General features: G+C 48.9%; 2 protein-coding genes across 2 annotated transcripts in view; one reads left to right on the top strand and one right to left on the bottom strand.

Moving 5' to 3' along the window:
• LOC120814177 (uncharacterized) overlaps nucleotides 1-20,837 on the bottom strand; it is a 351,528-nt gene that overhangs the window by 253,516 nt on the left and 77,175 nt on the right.
• LOC120814086 (metal transporter CNNM3-like) lies at nucleotides 14,233-15,867 on the top strand. The gene is made up of 4 exons (XM_078088717.1): nucleotides 14,233-14,491; nucleotides 14,610-14,706; nucleotides 15,007-15,137; nucleotides 15,549-15,867. Exons 1-4 carry the CDS (start codon nucleotides 14,348-14,350, stop codon nucleotides 15,738-15,740), a joined length of 564 nt encoding a protein of 187 aa, XP_077944843.1. The 5' UTR covers nucleotides 14,233-14,347; the 3' UTR covers nucleotides 15,741-15,867.

Raw genomic sequence — 20,837 nt, 5'->3', positions numbered from 1 at the left:
CCCACAGTGGATATTTGGAACGGCTAAAACAACTTGAACCCTTTGACTTGAGGTATTTTCCAACATGAGGTAAACCAGTCGTACCAGATGGGTGTGTGTTTGTGTGTTAGTACACGTGTAGATGTGTGTGTGAACGGGTTTTTCTCCATTGTTCGTGTGGTTACGATCAGGAGTCCTGATGTCTGATCTATGAACGGCTTATCTGCACTTCCTCTTCAACAAGTAAAGATAATATATATATATTTACGTAGTAAGTATGTGCATTGGGTGCTATAATGTCTTTGGGGGCACGACTCTGTTTGAAAGGTCGTGTTTCATCAAGATTAGAAATATGAAGCAGTTTGAGGTTGAGAGAACTAAATAAGTGAATATGGTGACTAAAAGTGTTGATTCATAATTCCAGATTTCATGAAGGCAACGCGTTGAGGAAGGTTTTCAGCCTTCTTTGTTAAGCTGTCAATCATGATGACACGCCCCTTCCAGCTGATGCCACGCCCCCTAAGCCATATCAGGGCCAAAAGTCAAAAACATTTGTATCCAAAAATATCTGAAAAATATAAGACCTCAAAAATAAATAAAAAATATATAGTGCCCCTCCGTCTGCTACCTTCCCCTCTTCATCGGTAACAGTCAAACACTCTAAAAAGTGACTAGATGTGTTCTGTGGAGCAAACCATCATTGTCCTCTACCGTCCGCCAGGCTCCTTAGGTCATTTCTTGGAAGAACTGGACATTCTCCTGTCTAAATTCCCCGAAAATGGACCTCCGCTCATCCTCCGGGGTGACTTCAACATCCAGACAGAGAAGTCATCTGACCTCTTACACCTACTTTCTTCCTTCGCTCTGTCACTCAGTCCCTCTTCTCCTACTCACAAAGCCGGCAATCACCTTGACTACATCTTCACTAGAAACTGCTCTACCACTAACCTCTCTGTAACTCCACTTCATGTGTCTGATCACTTCTTCATCTCTTACTCCCTTCCACTCTCTATAACTAACAAACCTCCCTCATTGACTAACTCTATACCGGCTCGTCGCAATATTCGCTCCCTCTCTCCCTCCTCGCTGGCATCCTCTGTTCTATCAGCTCTCCCTTCAACTGACTCCTTCTCACTCTTGCATCCGAACGCTGCTGCAGAGACTCTCCACTCAACTCTTTCCTCCTCTCTAGACTCTCTCTGCCCTCTGACGACCCGACGGACTGGCAAATCCCCTCCGGCTCCGTGGCTGTCTCAACCGGTCCGTGCCATGAGTGCCACCATGCGAGCGTCGGAAAGGAGATGGCGTCCTGACGACCTGCTTGAATTTCAATCTCTCTGTGGTGGCGGGCGTGGTTTTGGCTCAGCTGCAGGGGGGACTGAGAAGGGAGTGGTTCAGGGAACGGTGCCGGGGGAGGCAATTGGCCTCAGCTGATGTGAATGAGTAATCAATATACTTCTGTTAAGTAGGAGAGATCCGGCGACAGCAGGGGAGCGAGGCGAGGAGGCTGGAGCCGGTGTTGTTGTTGTGTGTGTTTGTATGGAAATACGAATAAAAAAACATTTTCAATGGACCCGACTGCCTCGTGCCCGTCATTCCAAGACCCCCCCAGAGGACCAACCTGTTACAGTGGCGCCCAACTTGGCTGGGGGGAGGAAATGACGGCTGACGGACACCGGCAGGGGATGCCGACCCAGCCGCTTGTGGCGCTCGGCCAGATGATCGGAGAGCTGGCGGCCGTCCAGAAGGAGCAGCCAGAGGCTAACCGGCAATTCCTGGGGGCGCTCCAAGCCCAGGTGGAGAGACAGGCCCGGGCGCTGGAACAGCTGGCGGCGCAGCCAGCGGCCGCGCCGCTGACGCAGACACCCGCTGCGTTCGCCGGGCTCACGCTGCAGCGAATGACTGGGGACGACGACGTCCAGTCATTCTTGGAGACCTTCGAGGCGGCGGCGTGCGGCTGGCCAGGGGGGGAGTGGCCGGTCCGGCTTTTACCTCTCCTGACCGGGGAGGCGCAGATCGCGGCCATGGGGCTGCCACCGGCGGCGCGGCGCGACTACGCCACCGTTAAAAAGGCTGTGGTGGACAGACTGGGGCTGTCGCCGGAAGACCACCGCCGGCGATTCCGCAAAGCCAGGCTGGGGCCCGGGGACCGCCCGTTCGCGTTCGGCCAGCGGCTGAGAGATGCCGCCACGAGGTGGCTGCAGCCAGACAGCGCTGGAGGCGTCCAAGGGGTGTTGACGCGAGTGGTGCTGGAGCAGTTCGGGGAGGGGCTCCCGGCCAGGACAGCGGCGTGGGTCCGGTGCCACCGTCCGACGACCCTGGAGGCAGCCATCACCCTGGCGGAGGACCATCTGGCGGTGTATCCCAACGGGCAGAGTGACTGGGAGAATTCGCCAGCGTTGGCCGGACCCGGAGCTGCGCCGCGACCCAGGCCGGCTCCGCGGCTGGTGCCTTTTTCCCCTGCCCACGACCCACCGACCTCGGGGAACTCGAGCACCCTTCCCGACCCCCAGAGAGGTTCTCAAGCGCCGGGGCAGGAGTGTTGGAGGTGCGGGCGGCTCGGTCACCTCCGGAGAGAGTGCCCGCTGAGGGAGGTGGGACAGGTGATCCGAGTTGCCGGCGTTCCGGCACCCTCCCCCGGTCCGGGAGCGACGTACCGCGTTCCGGTAAGAATCCAGGGGGGTACACGCCAGGCGATGGTGGATTCGGGCTGCACGCAGTCTATGATTCATCAGAGCCTGGTTCGTCCGGGGGCATTGGTGGAGGCAGACCGGGTGAGAATAAGGTGTGTGCATGGGGATGTTCACGAGTATCCTGTGGTATCGGTGGAAATTAGATATGCGGGGAAAAAGCATAGAATGAAGGTCGCGGTTAGCTCCCACCTGACGCACCCCGTCATTTTAGGTACAGATTGGCCGGGGTTTGGTAAGTTAATGGGCGGGGCTACGGGGGTGCGTTCACGACCGACAGGGTTATGCGAGATGTGTGCTGTGCTCAGCGGTGACGCGGGGTCGTCCGACGCTGCAGACGGGGAGGGGGAGCCAGCGGAGCCTCCTGTAGAGACTCCGCCGGCTCCAGAGTTTCGCTCCATGGAAGATTTTCCACTCGAACAGTCTCGTGACGATACCCTACGCTCAGCCTACGACCAAGTGATACGTATTGATGGTCAGTTAGTGAACGCTCCGGCCATTCCGAGGGCGCCGTTGCGTCCTCTGCCATTGGTGGAGGTCCCGTTCGAGCGGATCGGCATGGACCTCATTGGGCCGTTTCACCGGAGCGCACGCGGATATCGCTTTGTGTTGGTTCTCGTGGATTACGCAACGCGGTATCCGGAGGCAGTGCCGTTGCGCAATATCTCTGCAAAGAGCGTCGCGCAGGCTCTGTTTCAGGTCATCTCCCGAGTTGGAATCCCTAAGGAGATTCTGACTGACCAGGGCACCTCGTTCATGTCGCGCACACTGAGAGAACTTTACGGGTTACTGGGCATTAAGTCCATTCGTACGAGCGTGTACCACCCGCAGACAGATGGGCTGGTGGAACGCATGAATAAGACTCTGAAGTCCATGATCCGTAAATTTATTAGCGACGATGAACGTAATTGGGACCACTGGCTTGACCCTCTGTTGTTTGCAGTGCGGGAGGTCCCCCAGGCCTCCACGGGATTTTCTCCCTTTGAACTTTTGTTTGGCAGGACGCCGCGGGGGGTGCTGGACCTGATTAAAGAAAACTGGGAGGAAGGTCCGAGCCCCTGCAAAAATGAGATCCAGTACGTCCTGGACCTGCGAGCAAAACTCCACACACTGGGCCAGATGTCACGAGAGAATTTGCTGCAGGCCCAGGAGCGACAACAACGGCTGTACGACAGAGGGGCCAGGCTGCGACGATTCACACCGGGAGAAAAGGTACTTGTATTGCTTCCTACTTCCAACTCTAAACTCCTAGCCAAGTGGCAAGGGCCCTTCGAGGTCACACGGCAGGTGGGGGACGTCGACTACGAGGTGGTGCGGTCTGACAGGGGCGGGGGTACACAGATATACCACCTGAACCTCCTGAAAGCCTGGAGGGGGGTGGAGTCCGTCTCTCTGGTCTCTGCGGTATCTGAAGGGGAGGAGCTGGGGCCGGAGGTTCCAAAAGCAGGTAATCATACTTCGCTCCCTCGAGACGCTCATCTCTCCGAGAGCCAGAGGGCGGACGTTGCCAGGTTGCAGGAGCGGTTTGCTAATGTGTTCTCTCCCTTGCCAGGCCGGACCGACCTCATAGTTCACAGTATCGAGACGCCCCCGGGCGTGACAGTGAGGTCTCGACCCTACAGGTTGCCCGAACACACAAAAGAAGTGGTTCGGAGGGAATTGGCGAGTATGTTGGAGTTGGGGGTAATAGAAGAGTCCAACAGTGCCTGGTGCAGCCCCATCGTCCTTGTGGCTAAGAAGGATGGATCTGTACGGTTCTGCGTGGACTATCGCAGGGTGAATGACGTGTCACGGTTCGATGCCTACCCAATGCCCCGGGTCGACGAACTCCTGGACCGGCTAGGCACTGCACGTTTCTTCACGACACTGGATTTAACCAAGGGCTACTGGCAGATTCCTCTGTCGCCAGAGTCCAAGGAGAAAACGGCATTCTCCACCCCGTACGGTTTGTACCAATTTACCACACTTCCCTTTGGGCTGTTTGGGGCCCCGGCCACGTTTCAGCGTCTCATGGATCGGGTGCTGCGTCCGCACGCGGCATATGCTGCCGCTTACCTGGACGACGTGATTATCCACAGCACCACCTGGGCGGAGCATGTGCGGCAGGTGGGCGCGGTGCTGGAGGCGCTGGGACGGGCGGGGCTCACCGCCAACCCGGGGAAGTGTGCGGTTGGACGGGTGGAGGTACGGTATTTGGGGTACCACTTGGGGGGCGGGCAGGTGCGACCTCAGGTGGACAAGACGACTGCTATCGCGGCCTGGGCTGGCGGGGTATTACAGGCGGTTCATCCCCGGCTTCGCGGACCTCACCAGCCCCTTGACCGACCTGACCCGGAAAGGTGTGTCAGATCCGGTCCAGTGGTAGGAGCAGTGCCAGCAGGTGTTTGAGAAGGTAAAACAGGCTCTTTGTGGGGAACCACTCCTTCATACTCCTAACTTCTCTCTCCCCTTTATTCTGCAGACCGACGCGTCGAACAGGGGGCTGGGGGCCGTTTTGTCCCAGGAGGTGGGGGGGGGTGGACCGCCCCGTGGTGTACATCAGTAGGAAGCTGTCCGAGAGGGAGGCCAGGTACAGCACAGTAGAGAAGGAGTGCCTGGCCATCCGGTGGGCGGTCGACTCCCTACGCTACTACCTCCTGGGACGCTCATTCACCCTCTGTTCGGACCACGCCCCGCTCCAATGGCTCCACCGCATGAAAGATGCTAACGCCCGGATCACTCGGTGGTATCTGGCTCTACAGCCTTTTAATTTCAAGGTGGTCCATAGGCCGGGGGCGCAGATGGTCGTGGCGGACTTCCTCTCCCGCCCTCTCGAGGGCGAGGGGGGGGAGTAGGTTCGGCCGGATGGCTCCCCGGCCTAAGTCGGGCGGTGGGGGTATGTGGTGGCGGGCATGGTTTTGGCTCAGCTGCAGGGGGGGACTGAGAAGGGAGTGGTTCAGGGAACGGTGCCGGGGGAGGCAATTGGCCTCAGCTGATGTGAATGAGTAATCAATATACTTCTGTTAAGTAGGAGAGATCCGGCGACAGCAGGGGATCGAGGCGAGGAGGCTGGAGCCGGTGTTGTTGTTGTGTGTGTTTGTATGGAAATACGAATAAAAAAACATTTTCAATGGACCCGACTGCCTCGTGCCCGTCATTCCAAGACCCCCCCAGAGGACCAACCTGTTACACTCTCCTCTTCTCGTTTTCTGCTTCTATCTCTGCTGCCAAAAGCTCTTTCTACCAATCCAAAATCGAATCCTCATTCTCTAACCCGAAAAAACTCTTCTCGATCCTCTCCAATCTCCTTGAACCCCCTACCCCTCCTCCCCCCTCCACCCTTCTTCCGGGAGACTTTGTCAACTACTTCACCAAGAAAATAGCTGACATACGCTCCTCCTTCTCAAACCCACCTCCTACTTCTTGCGTCCCACTGACCTCACCTCTTTCACCCTCACTTTCCTCTTTCACCGCCCTCTCTCCTAACCAAATTCTTACCCTAGTAACCTCTGCCCGTCCGACCACCTGCCCTCTTGACCCCATTCCATCACATCTTCTACAATCTATCGCACCTGACCTTCTTCCGTTCCTCACCTGTCTCACCAACAACGCTCTGTTATCTGGCTGTTTTCCCAATTCGCTGAAGGAGGCAAGAGTCAACCCTCTCCTGAAGAAACCCACCCTCAACCCTTCTGAAGAAAACAACTACAGACCGGTCTCTCTTCTTCCCTTTCTGTCCAAAACCCTTGAACGTGCGATCTTTAATCAACTCTCCTCTTATCTCCACTGTAACAACCTCCTTGACCCCCACCAGTCAGGTTTCAAGGCAGGCCACTCCACACAGACTGCTCTCCTTGCTGTCTCAGAGCAACTCCACACTGCTAGAGCCGCCTCTCTCTCCTCTGTCCTCATCCTTCTGGACGTCTCTGCTGCATTTGACACGGTCAACCACCAGATCCTTATTTCCTCCCTTCAGGAACTTGGTGTCACAGGCTCTGCTCTCTCCCTTCTCTCGTCCTACCTCGACGGCCGCACCTACCGGGTAACCTGGAGATGATCTGTGTCGGAACCTTGTCCTCTTACTACAGGAGTTCCTCAGGGTTCCGTGCTGGGTCCCCTCCTGTTCTCGCTTTACACCAACTGTCTTGGCGCTGTCATTCGCTCGCATGGCTTCTCTTACAATAAGCTATGCCGATGACACCCAACTAATTCTCTCCTTCCCTCACTCGGACACCCAGGTGGCGGCTCGGATCTCTGCCTGTCTAACTGACATCTCTCAGTGGATGTCCGCCCACCATCTGAAAATCAACCCCGACAAGACTGAACTACTTCTCTTTCCCGGAAAAGATTCGCTTACCCAGGACCGGACAGTCAACTTTGGGAACTCTGTGCTAACGCCCACTTTGATCGCTAAGAACCTCGGCGTAACACTCGACAGCCAACTCTCCCTGACTCCCAACATCACCGCGACAACGCGATCCTGTAGATACACGCTCTACAACATCAGGAGAATACGTCCCCTTCTCACTCAGAAGGCAGCGCAGGTACTGATTCAGGCTCTTGTCATCTCCCGCCTGGACTACTGCAACTCCCTCCTGGCTGGTCTCCCTGCCACCGCCATTCGACCTCTGCAGCTCATTCAGAATGCAGCAGCTCGACTGGTCTTCAACCTTCTGAAATTCTCCCACACTACTCCACTCCTCCGCTCTCTTCACTGGCTACCGGTGGCCGCCCGCATCCAGTTCAAAACATTGGTGCTCACGTACCATGCTGTAAATGGATCGGGTCCAGCTTACATCCAGGACCTGGTCCAGCCCTTCATCCCGACCTGCACTCTCCGCTCTCCATGTGATAAACTGCTCGTCCCTCCATCACTTAGAGCAAAACACTCGACTAGATCTCGACTCTTCGCTGTCCTTGCGCCAAAATGGTGGAACGAGCTCTCTGAAGACACCAGGACCGCAGAGAGCCTTCACATCTTCAGACTAAAGACACACCTCTTTCTTGACTCACGCACTTTCTTGTTTATTGTTCTCCTGAGTTTGTACCCTATGGTTGAATGCACTTATTGTACGTCGCTTTGGATAAAAGCGTCCGCTAAATGACATGTGATGTAATGTAATGTAATGTAAACAGAGTGTCTCCCAGGTGTGTTTAAAGAACGAAGGCCCAGGTGAGCCCTGTGGCCAGGTGAGTGCTGGGTCCTAGTCAGTATATATATATATATACATATATCAGTAACAGTCCTCACAGACCCCAGATCAGACTGAGCTCCTCTTCTTCATCACAGCGTCATCATTCAGACTAACAGCAGCTCCTCTCTGCCTGCTCACACAGGCGCCATCTTGTTTCCCAGCTTTAAACAATCACACGTTCACAAGCATCAATGATGTCATTCAACCAATCACAGCTGCACTTACTGATCTTGTAGACATGAACTTCCTCAGTGAGCAGCTCTCTTCTGTCCTCAGCAGGTCCGTGTAGAAAAGGAGCTCCGTACTTCACTTCAGCTTCCATCAGACGGAGTGAAGTGACTTCTTATCAGCTTCATATCTTTTGTCAGAGAGGGTGGGTCCTCACGTCAAGTCCAAAGTCTGACTGGTTGACTGAGTGTCAGTCTGAGCTGTTCAAGGGTCAAAGGTGAACAGAATCCTCCTCACTGCTCAAACAAGAGTCTTTCAGGATCAAAACCAGCATCAGTGGATGCTGGTTTCACCTTGTAAAGAGTTGCTATGGCAACAGACTGGATGCTGTTGTTTGGACCAGATGGTTCAGAGCAGTGGTCCCCGACCTGTTTTACCTCACGGACCGTTTTCATGTCAGACAATATTCTGCGGACCGGTCGAGAAAGTCCGGCGGAATAACGGGGGGGTAGTAGTCGTTGCAAGCGGAACGACCGATGGGCGGGGGGGGGGTGTAGTAGTCGCGCGCTCTGTGTTCGCTGGTGGGCGAAACTGCCGTGCACGTGCCGTGTAAGAGTCAATTGTAAACGTGAAGAAAAACGCCTGGTGACACTGAGGGAATCTGAGGGACGAGCGCACATAATTAGTAGAAAATCCGGTCAATTTTCAAAATAAAACGTTTTTCAATAAAAATATATATATTCTGTCTGTGTTGCGGCCAGGTACCACCGACCAGTAGCGGTCCGTGGGCCGGTGGTTGGGGACCACTGGTTTAGAGGACCCGTGCACGCCGCTCTTTGTCTCCTGGTCTTCTTCTACATGTAGACTAGTAGGGAACACGTGATGAAGCAGAAACCTTTGTAACAAATGTTGTGAAGAGTTCATATTGAATAAAAACATCCACTAAGACAACAGAGTCTGAGCTGAGAGTGTTTTTATTCTTCACTCCTCTTTGATGATCAGGTTGAACCTGTCGGGGCGGAACAACTCGCCCACGTATCAGTGTGAAGCTGCGTGTTGAATCATTTATCTTTATGACAAACTGCAGCTTCCTCACAAAGTACATGTTGTTACATGAAGGATTCTACTTCCTCATCACATGGCACCTTGAACCCTCTGGCTCCTACATCTGCTGTACAAAGGATTGTGGGTAAAAAAAGCCAGTAAAGAACATTCACAATCCCCTCTCACCCGCCACCCAAGATGGATAAAACCGCCACTGTCAGAACAATGTGGAGAAAGTAAAGAAAAAAATTATTGATTTTTACTATTGATTTTTCTTTACTTGTTCTTTTGGGGGTTTTTTTGGTGGCAACATGTTATCCACGGCGGTTTAACATAAGTAGATCAAAAGGTGGAGGAAAGGGATTCCATTTTCCTTTAGTCCTTTTTGCAGCGCTGCAACTCTCCAGTTGGAGGTTGGTGGAGGCTGGATTTCTGGGGATCTCACCAGAGCGTGGAGACGAAGCGTCTGGCTACGTGTGGTAAGATGGCAATAGTTGGGACGAGGTTGGGAGGCTGATGTCTTTCTCCTGGGTGATGGAGTCGGGGGATTGCAGCTGCTTTTTGGGGATTTGGCCCTTTTTCGTTGATGAGGAAAGTGAACCGGCGTTGACGGTTTGTCGGGTGAACTGTGGTTGTTGTCACTTCTTCTTCTTTCTTCTTCCTGAGGCAGCTGAAGAAATTCAACGTGCCAAAGACGATGATGGTCCACTTCTACACAGCCATCATCGAGTCCATCCTCTGCTCCTCCATCAGCGTCTGGTACGCTGCAGCCACAGCCAAGGACAAGGGCAGGCTGCAGCGCGTCCTCCGCTCTGCAGAGAGGCTGATCGGCTGCAATCTGCCGTCCCTGCAGGACTTGTTCGCTTCCAGGTCTCTGAAGCAGCTACAAAGATGGTAGCCGACCCCTCTCACCCCGGACAAAACCTGTTTGTGCCCCTTCAATCTGGCAGGAGGCTGAGGTCCATCAGGACTAAGACCTCCCGCCACACCAACAGTTTCTTCCCGTCGGCAGTCGGGCTCATCAACAGAGCCGGTCCCCCACTGACTGACTATAACATTCCACTTGTCACTCCCCTTCACACTGCACACGTCACTTTTCACTCTTCACTTTTGTCACTTCCCGTTGCACTTTATTTTTTGATATTTTTTAACTTTAGCTTTTATTTGAAAATAACCCATGACCTTACTCTACTAATAGCCATAGCATTATATTTTATTATATTCCTCGTGCACTGTTGGCGGTGGATGATCAATAGTTGGCACCCACCACGATGCCATCAACGTGTCAGGATACACCACTGTCCTCCCTTATAATGTGGAAACAAGCCCTGATCACCTTCCTCCCTGCTTCCACTTCTGTCTGTATTGATGGTCTGAAAATAAGGTCCGTTGTAAGTGGACAGAAGGTCTGTGACCTCTTGAACTGAGACATGGTGTTCCTGCGAATAAATGTCATGTACAATGATTTCACAACGGTGTCGAGTAACATCCTTCTTACATGTGGTCCTTGGAGGCGGATCTCAAGATCTTCTTGATCACCTTGACTCACTCAAGGTTTGGACGGTACGGTGGGTAAGGGACTCCTGATCAAAGGCGCTATTCCGTCGTGGGTAGTTTGAGAGGCCAGGATCTGCTTGAGAGAGGAGAAGTGACGAGATCTTTTATAGCAAACCGGACCCAAGATATATCGTCTTTGTCTCTAGATCTCGGTTTTGCAAATGTTTATCTTTGAAGTTAGTGGTTACTTTCTTGTTCTGACAAGGTTTGAACTCTGATACTACGAAATATTCATTTTTATGCGTTTTAGTGCTGAGAACTGGAGACTGAGGGTTGTGTCCCGAGGAGCCTGAATTACAGTAGGAAATAGCGCAAATCGTGGCACTGGCAACCCGCCGAGGCACTTCCTGTTGCAGGCTGCGGTGCCGCGGCGAATCGTGACAAGTGCCTCGACACTGCGGCAGTTGCCACGATTTCACGACAGCTACCTCGACTTTGCCGTAGTGGCGCCTCGACGGTTGCCGTTTTTTTGACAGCTGCCTCGACTTTGCGCCAGACAGTTTCATTTCCCAAATATGTGATGTTTGTTTTTTATAATTTTGCCAATATGTGACAATACAATACTGCCTTTAAAAGTACTAGTGTTGGTAGTTATTGTTTTAGTAATAAAAAGCCAATAAGTGATACAACGGCTTCCCATTTTAGTGCAGCTAAGCGAATATGGACTAACTGTTTTTAGATATCCAGTGATCGCACAAAAGCTGCTGGATTAAAGTATTAACCTTATTCTATATTGTTTCATGAACAGGCAACAGACAGTACCTTCATAATGGATGTTACGTAAAAGGAAAAATGACATTATTTAAATGATATTTATTTCCTTTTGACTATATCTGTTGTGCTTGTGAAGAAGCGACCACCCAAACGCAAGGGAACGTAAAGTGTTTTAATGAACACAAACACACAAACAGAAGAATACGGGCGTTTGGCCGGCAACGGTGACGCCCAGTGAGCAGAGAACGAGGTCCAGGCCGAGGGAGACGCACCAGACAGCAGGCAGCTCACGTCAAACAGGAGGCTGGGTTAAGCAGAGGTTAGCAACGGGACAATAATAGTTCAGCACGAACCGTCAGGACACAACAAGGCAGGCGATACGGGACAGCGAGCTCAGGTACGTCAGGTGCACAGGTAACGCTCTGCTGGAGAACAAGGGGAAGAGGGAGGCTAGAAATAGTGTCTAATTAGAGGAAGCAGGAAGAGAGGATGATGAGATGAGAGAATGAGAAGCAGCTGGGAATGAATGAGCAGGTGTAATTAAGTGTGTGTGTGTGTGTGTGTGTGTGTGTGTGTGCGTGTGTGTGTGTGTGTGTGTGTGTGCGTGTGTGTGTGTGTGTGAAGGGGGGGTGCGAGTGTGTGTAAATTACAAGAAAGGGGTGGAAAGGAAAAAGAGGAAGGTACCCGGTTTATGACAATATCATGCTATAAACAGTTTTTATTGTTTACTAGGGAGACAAACATTTAAAAAGTGTTTTATTAAAGAATCACTAGATTCATCTATATGGTGTTTTTTCACGTCCATTGTGTTTACTGTGCATGAATGCAACGCATAAATCAAGTTCTGTTCTTTTGTGAATGCGCTGAATGATTTCTGCAGATAAGTCCGTAAAAAATGAACAGTTTTGTTTTAAGCCTAGTACTCTTGACAAAAATATATAATATTACTAGTGGGTGAAATAAAATAATCTCTGCTTTGTTTTTTAATGCAGAAATAAATGTGCTCAAAATCATCTCTGTAATTGTGTCTTGGTTTTGTACTGCAAAGATTTGAACATTTCTTAACACTACTTTCTGTCACTTCCTGACGTGTCTTCAGCACTGAGGAAAAAATTAGGCCTTTGAATGAACTGTAATATAACTATATTATATACCTATACTATGAATAGGTATATAATGAACCTTTGTGGCTGAAAACTGGAGCCAGAGATTTTATTTCTGCTTTAAATTCCTTTTATTTGATTTTTGACTACTAAAATATATATACACACACATACAAAAAGCTTTCAGCACTTCTCAATAGTTTTAACGTTACAATGCATCAATATTTACAATTTGCATTCATTTGGGGCGCTGCCGGAAAGTGGTTATCGTAACCAAGGCAACGAGCGGTCTTAGCCCATATTAGCTTAGCTGAGCTATTGCATCACTTATCGGCGTTTTATGACTAAACCAATTACAACCAACAACACTCGTACTCTTAAGGACAGAGTACAGCAAAGTACAGGATAGTATTGTCACATTTTGTCAAAATATGAAAAGAAAACTGCAACAGTCGAGGCATCATTGCCGCAAAGTCGAGGCAGCTGTCGTGAAGTTGTGGCCGCTGCCACGACTCGCCACGGCAACTCAACCCGCAGATAACAGTCGTACTCAAACTGTATTATACCGTCACATGTTGCATACATATGAATACTAAAATTAACGGAAACAGCCGCGGCACCTCTCCCTTAAACTCCCGGTACGTCTATCAGCCGAGGCACCGCTCCCTTAAACTCCCGGTACGTCTATCAGCCGAGGCACCGCTCCCTTTGGTCGTGGCAAGACTCCTTTAACTCGAGGTACCTCTCTCGACCGATGAACCGGCCCCTGAATTCGTGGTACCGCTCGAGGTACCTCACTCAGCCGAGGCAACAGGCGAGGCAGTTGCCGTAAACTCGAGGCAGTTGCCACGATTCGCCGCGGCGCCGCAACCTGCAACAGGAAGTGCCTCAGCGAGTTGCCGGTGCCACGATCCGCGCTAGCCCTCTCTCCTGAATTACAGGTGAATCGTAAACCACGGCAGACAAGACACGGGATGAAGGGATTTTTCTTTTTCAATTTCCCCTCTCTGAAATCCTAATTAGTCCTGATAGGAAATGTAATAGAGCTGGAGGAGAAAGATTGCTTTTATTCACTGTGTGTCAACAGGACTGATGGAATGAACAAATGGTACAATTGGATAAAAATTAAGAAAATAGCTCAAATGGAAAATAGTTGGGTTACTATTATACGGCAGAACTTATAAAGTCAAACCATTAAACAAGTTAAAGACAAAACACAGCAGAGTAAATGATAACAATGTTTAAAGAAAATAAATGGTTGCTGTCTGATGTTCTTCCCACTCAGACGGGCGAAATAAACTGGATTGTCATCAGACAGCTGTGGGAATCAGGCAGAATTGTTCAGCATCAGAGACCAAAAGCAAGAGTCTGTGACCTGATGTTTTGGGTCCTGTGTGTACAGATGTGTATGTTTGACTATGGTTCCATTCCTTAGTCAAAAAGAAAAGGTAAACAAAGCAGGGATACCGTTGATGAAAAGATCTTCTACTGAACCTTTTTACATTTCTTTTCATCACAGGAGTAACGTCTTGAGGTGGATCTGGACTGGACTCGCTTCGCCCGGCGGTTCCCTCCCTCGGAACGCCAAGTGCCACCAAACATGCCGAGGATGACGAGGAAGATTCCCTTTTATCTCACGAGTGAACAAATCCTGCATGCAGCTTTTTTGTTATTTCTGTGACTATTCTTTTAGAAGAAGAAGCAGAACTTGCATGTAGCAGTTGATTAATAACTTATTGGACTGAAGCGTCACGCGCTGATGGACTCGGTCACAGTTTCACTCCACACGCGTAATGATTACGTTCCATGTTGCTTATTCTAAGAGTGAAGAAGCCGTTTGTCCCGACATTGTACCTCACGTCGCTGCCCGTGTCTCCTGCCCCCCCCCACAGAGGTGGCTCACTTCAGCCCCGGGCGCATGTCCGAGAAGGTCCTGTTCCACCTGCTGCGTCACCCCAGCGTCAACCAGGAGGTTCCCTTCGACCCGAACAACCGGCTGAGCGCGGCTCACTACCTGTACACGCGCAACCACCCGGTGGACTACTTCATCCTGCTGCTGCAGGTCAGTGAGCCTCTGAGAGCCTCTGAGGCCCGTTGCTCGTCCGTCCCACAGAGCGGCAGGAAGAAGACGTGGAGCGCCGTCACGTGACCTCTGGCTGCTTCCTGTTTGCGGTGCTCAGGGTCGCGTGGAGGTGGAGATCGGGAAGGAGGGGCTGAAGTTCGAGAACGGAGCGTTCACGTACTACGGCGTGTCCGCGCTGACGCTGCCCTCTTCAGGTGAGCAGGAGGACTATTGATCTCCTTCATGGTGACGTCATCGCGACGGCTTTCAACGTTGATGACGCGTTGTTGTATTTTATGAATGAATAACGATTCGTCGCGAGACAAGAATCACTCGGTTTGTCCGTTTGATCGTGATGACGCAGCTTTATTCACTCCGTGTTTCCATAACCGAGGTTCAAAAAGGAGGAGAAGAAGAAGCAGGACAGCAGATGTTGTGCTGACTCGTGTGTGTGTGTGTGTGTGTGTGTGTGTGTGTGTGTGTGTGTGTGTGTGTGTGTGTGTGTGTGTCTGCAGTGCACCAGTCTCCTGTGTCGACCCAGTGTCTCTCTCCCAGGGATCCCTTCGAGTCCGCCGACGCCACAAGTCCGTCCAGCTATTGTCCCGACTACACCGTCCGAGCCCTCAGCGACCTGCAGCTCATACGGGTGCGTGTGTGTGTGTGTGTGTGCGTGTGTGTGTGTGTGTTCTCAGCCTTTGAGTTCTCAACTCATTCAAAGTGTTCATAGTACTTTTTCGTGGTACTTTTCACTAAAGTACAACAATCTAAATACTAGGGCTGCAACAACGAATTGATAAAATCGCTAAAAGTCGAGTAAAGGAAGCGTGTTGTGCTCTGGCGCCCCCTGTGGAATGAAGCGGTGTTGCCTCTGAGCACCAGGGTCCCTTCAGGAAACGTCTCATTTACCAGGAAAACAGAAACACTTTGTTGCTCCTCATTTGTAGCCGATTCTGATTGGTTGAAAAGAGGCGTGTTGTTAAAATGTTGAAGTGGTTTTATATTAGAGTGACATTAATGAACGTGCACTAACCCACTAATCGCTGCACGACGCTGGCAGGTGACTCGTCTCCAGTACCTGAACGCTCTCATGGCGTCGCGGGTCGGTCACAGTCCAGATCCTCCAGAGATTAAGATCCTGCCCAACAGTCAGACCAAGCTGCTCAACGACAGAAACTCACAGCCAGGTACGTTTCTCCACCGTCCTCCTGGAACCAACACCAGCGACAACGTGTCCACCAAACCGCTGTGAATCAGGACGCAGGTCTTTTATTCTACGATTTCCTCTCTTTATAAAGGAAAGCTTAGTGGACTTAAAATATGAAGCGTGCATGTTAGAGAGCTGTCAATCACAGTAAGCCCCGCCCTAAAGCATCACCTGCTTCATGGTCTATTAGAGAGCTGTCAATCACAGTAAGCCCAGCCCTAAAGCATCCCCTGCTTCATGGTCTGTTAGAGAGCTGTCAATCACAGTAAGCCCCGCCCTAAAGCATCACCTGCGTCATGGCCTGTTAGAGAGCTGTCAATCACAGTAAGCCCCGCCCTAAAGCATCACCTGCGTCATGGTCTGTTAGAGAGCTGTCAATCACTTTAAGCCCCGCCCTAAAGCATCATCTGCATCATGGTCTGTTAGAGACCTGTCATTCACTTTAAGCCCCGCCCCAAACCATCACCTGCTTCATTATCTGCTAGAGACCTGTCAATCACAGTAAGCCCCGCCCTAAAGCATCTCCTGCTTCATGGTCTGTCAGAGAGCTGTCAATTACAGTAAGCCCCGCCCTAAAGCATCCCCTGCTTGATGGTCTGTTAGAGAGCTGTCAATCACTTTAAGCCCCGCCCTAAAGCATCACCTGAGTCATGGTCTAATAGAGAGCTGTCAATCACAGTAAGCCCCGCCCTAAAGCATCTCCTGCTTCATGGTCTGTTAGAGAGCTGTCAATCACAGTAAGCCCCGCCCTAAAGCATCACCTGCGTCATGGTCTAATAGAGAGCAAAGAGGAAGGCGTTGTCTCTCCGTATCATAGCAACCAGATGTAAAACCTTCCTGTAAAAAGCGCTTCGTGGACACAGACTCTTTGTGGATGAATCGCACTCGAGCGTCTTTGTGTTGTTTCCTCGCTGCTCGTCTCCTGATGGCTGAACGATAATAATCTTCCTCTTTCTCTCCCCTCTCTGCTTTCGCACCTCCGTGTCTTCTTCTGTGGTCTCGTCCAGAGTTCCCCGTCAACTTTTCCTTCTTTGATACCATTGAGAATTACTGTTAGTATTTATTCATTTAATGTTTGTTTGTCTGCATGAGGTGAAATGCAGCCGTCTGAGGCGTGACAGCAGACACACACACACACACACACACACACACACACACACTCCGCTGTCCCCCTGTGTGCGTTCCTGTGTGTTCATGTGTGTTTGGTGACGTTTTATTTCCTCTGCTCTTTCCCTGCAATCATCTCCCTTCTCTCCATCAGTTAAAGGTCGTGTCTGATCTGATCCACATGTTTATATCCATGACCTTAAAGGCTGAGACGTGTCCCTCTGGCGTCCACACTGGAGGCTCATGGGCACGAAGGCAGAGACGCGGCCCGAACCTGAGCTGCTAACGGTTCAATCGGCTTGTTTTCAATAGACACAATTTGCTGAAATGCAAATATATAATTTATATATGTATTTATATTTGAATCACTAAACAACCTGTTTACGTCCAGTAAAGTGTAGTTCCAAAGCGTAAAGCACCAGACCTCCAAATGAAGTCATAATAGTTGGTTTGAGCTTCTTTTCATGTATCACCAAATATATTTGCAGAAAGTCATACAGAAAAAACCTATTTTCATTCAAACATTAACCTAAAATATATTTCTGAATTAGCACCTCTTTATGTTGTAAAAGCTTGAAGTCTTTGCTTTAATTTAGTGGTCCGATGTTTCGCTGAGTGCAACTCAATGAAAACTAGAAAAGGCATTTCCTGCTGAAAATGCGTTGGAATGCAAAAAGCTGAACGCTGCACTGAATATTTAAAAATAGCTGAAAATACAGAAAGTTGAAGGGAATTTGAATACATTTGCTGAAAAGCTGAAATGAATTTGAAATTGCTGAAAATACAGAAATGGGAGAAGCTGAAAGGAATTTCAATAGATTTGCTGAAAAAGCAGAAATGAAAACAGCTGAAATACATTTGAAATATTGCAAAAAAATACAGAAATGAATATTAAAAAATTGCTGTTGATAGAGGCATAAGAATAGCTGAAATTATTTTAAAGAACTGCTGAAAATACAGGAAGTGGGGAAGCTGAATTTCAATAGATTTTCTAAAAACAGAAGTTGCAGGAGCTTAAATTTGTTTAAAATTGTTTGTAGTAATATTAGTAGTAGTATTAGTTATAATTGTGGTATTAGTAGTACTAGCAGTATAAGCAGCAATAGTAGGTTTAGTATCAATAGCAGTAGGAACAGCTGTAATACTATTAGCCATAGTAGTATTTGTAATAACATTAGTAGTAGTTGTAGTATTAATAGCAGTAGAAATACTAGTAGTACGGTAGTAGAAGTATCAGTTGTAGTACTAGAAGTACGAGTAATATTCGTAGTGGGAGACAGAATGTTTGTTATTCAAACTAAGAAGTTTTTAATTAATAGGCCTCATCACAAACATTACAGTAAAAATTCCCTCCATGGGGCTTTTATTTTGAAATTATTGGATTGGGTGGGGTGGGGGGGTGTAGATAGAGGGAGGGAGGGTGAGAGGGTGAGGAAGGGAGGGGTGGTGAGGAAGAGATAGAGGGAGAGAGAGAGAGAGGAGAAATAGACAGACATACTGACTGAGAGTGATTAACAGTGAGCAGAGGTCAGGGTGGAGGGGGGAGGGGGGGCGAGTGTCTTTATCATATTGGTCTGTTGACAGAAAGCATAGCTGCGTCATGTGACTCCACTAATCAGGTCATAGGAACGAGCAGCTGTGAGCCACAGACAGATCCTGCAGCGTGTGAGTGCTCGTAACCACGACAACGCCGCACCTGTGCGGCTGCACAAGGGCAGACACAGGACAGCGAGTTACACAGAATCCACACCTCAAACAAATGAGAACCAGCGCAAAACTATAACAGCTATCTAAAAAATACGGCGTTTGTATGAGACCCAAGACTCTACCGAACGCGTGGATGTGCTTTTTATGTCTGTCCGGTAATAAATACGGCTCCTATGGCCGTTGACAGAACGTGTACCTTGTGGATTTTTGTGAGAAATATGTCGGCAGATTTGTATTGGAGCCTATGGGGCTTTTGGCAGAGGTTGTGTCACTCAAACACTCCTTGCGCCAAAACTAAAAAACTCTGGGATTCCATGAACACATTAATCCAATCAGCACAACCATACCCTCATTAATCTGAAGAAATGAAGCCTCTAGAGTGTATACTTTGGCTGCAAGGACAGAAGTTCCATACTTTTTTAACCAGATTTCTGCGCTGCCCCACACTCTAGCCTCGAGCTCTCCACTCAAGCAGACGCAATACACACTCATGTAAAAGTCAGAAACGGAGCGAAGAACTAGTGAAACATAATCAGTGATTATGAAAAAAGTACAATAGATATCAAGAAGCAGTTTTTTTCATAAAATAGTTGAGACTTGTGTGAACATTTGAGAGTTGAAATGGTGTCTGTAGCTGAAAGATTGGCGAAGCTGAAAAATCTGAAAGTTGAAGAAGTTGAAGAGGATTTGAAAAGCAAACTCCATTTGAAAACCATGTTAAAATATTAACGATTATTGATTTATATAAATTCAAGCTTAAGAGGTAGAAAGCTGAAAAGTCATAGCAGGGAAGCCAGAAAGAAGCTGAACATTTTAATATTTGAAGGATTTTAATAGCTGAAAGTGTGAAGGAGTTGAAAGGTGGCACGGAAGAAATAGAAGAATAATAATAACTAGAAAAGGCATTTCCTGCTGAAAATGCGTTGGAATGCAAAAAGCTGAAAGCTGCACTGAATATTTAAAAATAGCTGAAAATACAGAAAGTTGAAGGGAATTTGAATACATTTGCTGAATATTTAAAAATAGCTGAAAATACAGAAAGTTGAAGGGAATTTGAGTACATTTGCTGAATATTTGAAAATAGCTGAAAATACAGAAAGTTGAAGGGAATTTGAATACATTTGCTGAAATAAAAGATATTAGAAAAGCTGAAATTAATTTGAAATAGCTGAAAATACAGAAATGGGAGAAGCTGAAAGGAATTTCAATAGATTTGCTGAAAAAGCAGAAATGAAAACAGCTGAAATAAATGTGAAATATTGCAAAACAGAAGTTGCAGGAGCTTAAATGAATTTTAAAAAGTACAGAAATAACAAAAGCTGAGATGAATAAAAAGAGGTTTAAAATTGTTTGTAGTAATGTTAGTTGTAATTTGGGTATTAGTACTAGCAGTAGAAGTCGGTTTAGTATCAATAGCAGTAGAAACAGCTGGAATACTGATACTATTAGCCATAGTAGTATTTTTAATAACATTAGTAGTAGTTGTATTAATAGCAGTAGAAATACTAGTAGTATGGTAGTAGAAGTATCAGTTGTAGTTCTACTAGAAGTACTAGTAATATTCGTAGTGGTTATAGTAGTATTTGAAAGAGCAATGCGTATTTCAACGAAACCGCTTCATGGTTAAGGTACAGATAATCATTGAGGCTTTTAGTTTGTAATGATGGAATTGGGTGAGGGGGGGTTGGGAGACAGAATGTTTGTTATTCAAACTAAGAAGTTTTTAATTAATAGGCCTCATCACAAACATTACAGTAAAAATTCCCTCCATGGGGCTTTTATTTTGAAATTATTGGATTGGGTGGGGTGGGGGGGTGTAGATAGAGGGAGGGAGGGTGAGAGGGTGAGGAAGGGAGGGGTGGTGAGGAAGAGATAGAGGGAGAGAGAGAGGAGGAGAAATAGACAGACATACTGACTGACTGAGTGATTAACAGTGAGAAGAGGTCAGGGTGGAGGGGGGAGGGGGGGCGAGTGTCTTTATCATATTGGTCTGTTGACAGAAAGCATAGCTGCGTCATGTGACTCCACTAATCACGTCATTGGAGCAGCTGTGAGTCACACACAGAGATACTGCAGCGTGTTTACGAGTAACCACGGCAACGGCGCACCTATTGCATTGGGTGGGGTGGGGGGGTGTAGATAGAGGGAGGGAGGGTGAGAGGGTGAGGAAGGGAATGGTGGTGAGGAAGAGAGGGAGAGGGGAGGAGAATTAGACTGACTGACTGACTGAGAGTGATTAACAGTAAGTAGAGGTCAGGGGGGAGGGGGGAGGGGGGGCTAGTGTCTTTATCATATTGGTCTGTTGACAGAAAGCATAGCTGCGTCATG

This window comes from Gasterosteus aculeatus, chromosome 14 (assembly GCF_964276395.1).
Source record: "Gasterosteus aculeatus chromosome 14, fGasAcu3.hap1.1, whole genome shotgun sequence".
Lineage (NCBI taxonomy): Eukaryota > Metazoa > Chordata > Actinopteri > Perciformes > Gasterosteidae > Gasterosteus > Gasterosteus aculeatus.
The sequence above is the reverse complement of the archived record's forward strand: the minus strand, read 5'-3'. Positions and strand labels throughout refer to the sequence as shown.

Excerpts from the sequence above, each read along its gene's own strand:
- LOC120814086 (XM_078088717.1), top strand. The coding sequence starts at position 14,348 with ATGTCCGAGAAGGTCCTGTTCCACCTGCTGCGTCACCCCAGCGTCAAC. Across the intron at positions 14,492-14,609 it reads ACTTCATCCTGCTGCTGCAG|GGTCGCGTGGAGGTGGAGAT; the intron begins GTCAGTGAGCCT and ends TGCGGTGCTCAG. Across the intron at positions 14,707-15,006 it reads GCTGACGCTGCCCTCTTCAG|TGCACCAGTCTCCTGTGTCG; the intron begins GTGAGCAGGAGG and ends GTGTGTCTGCAG.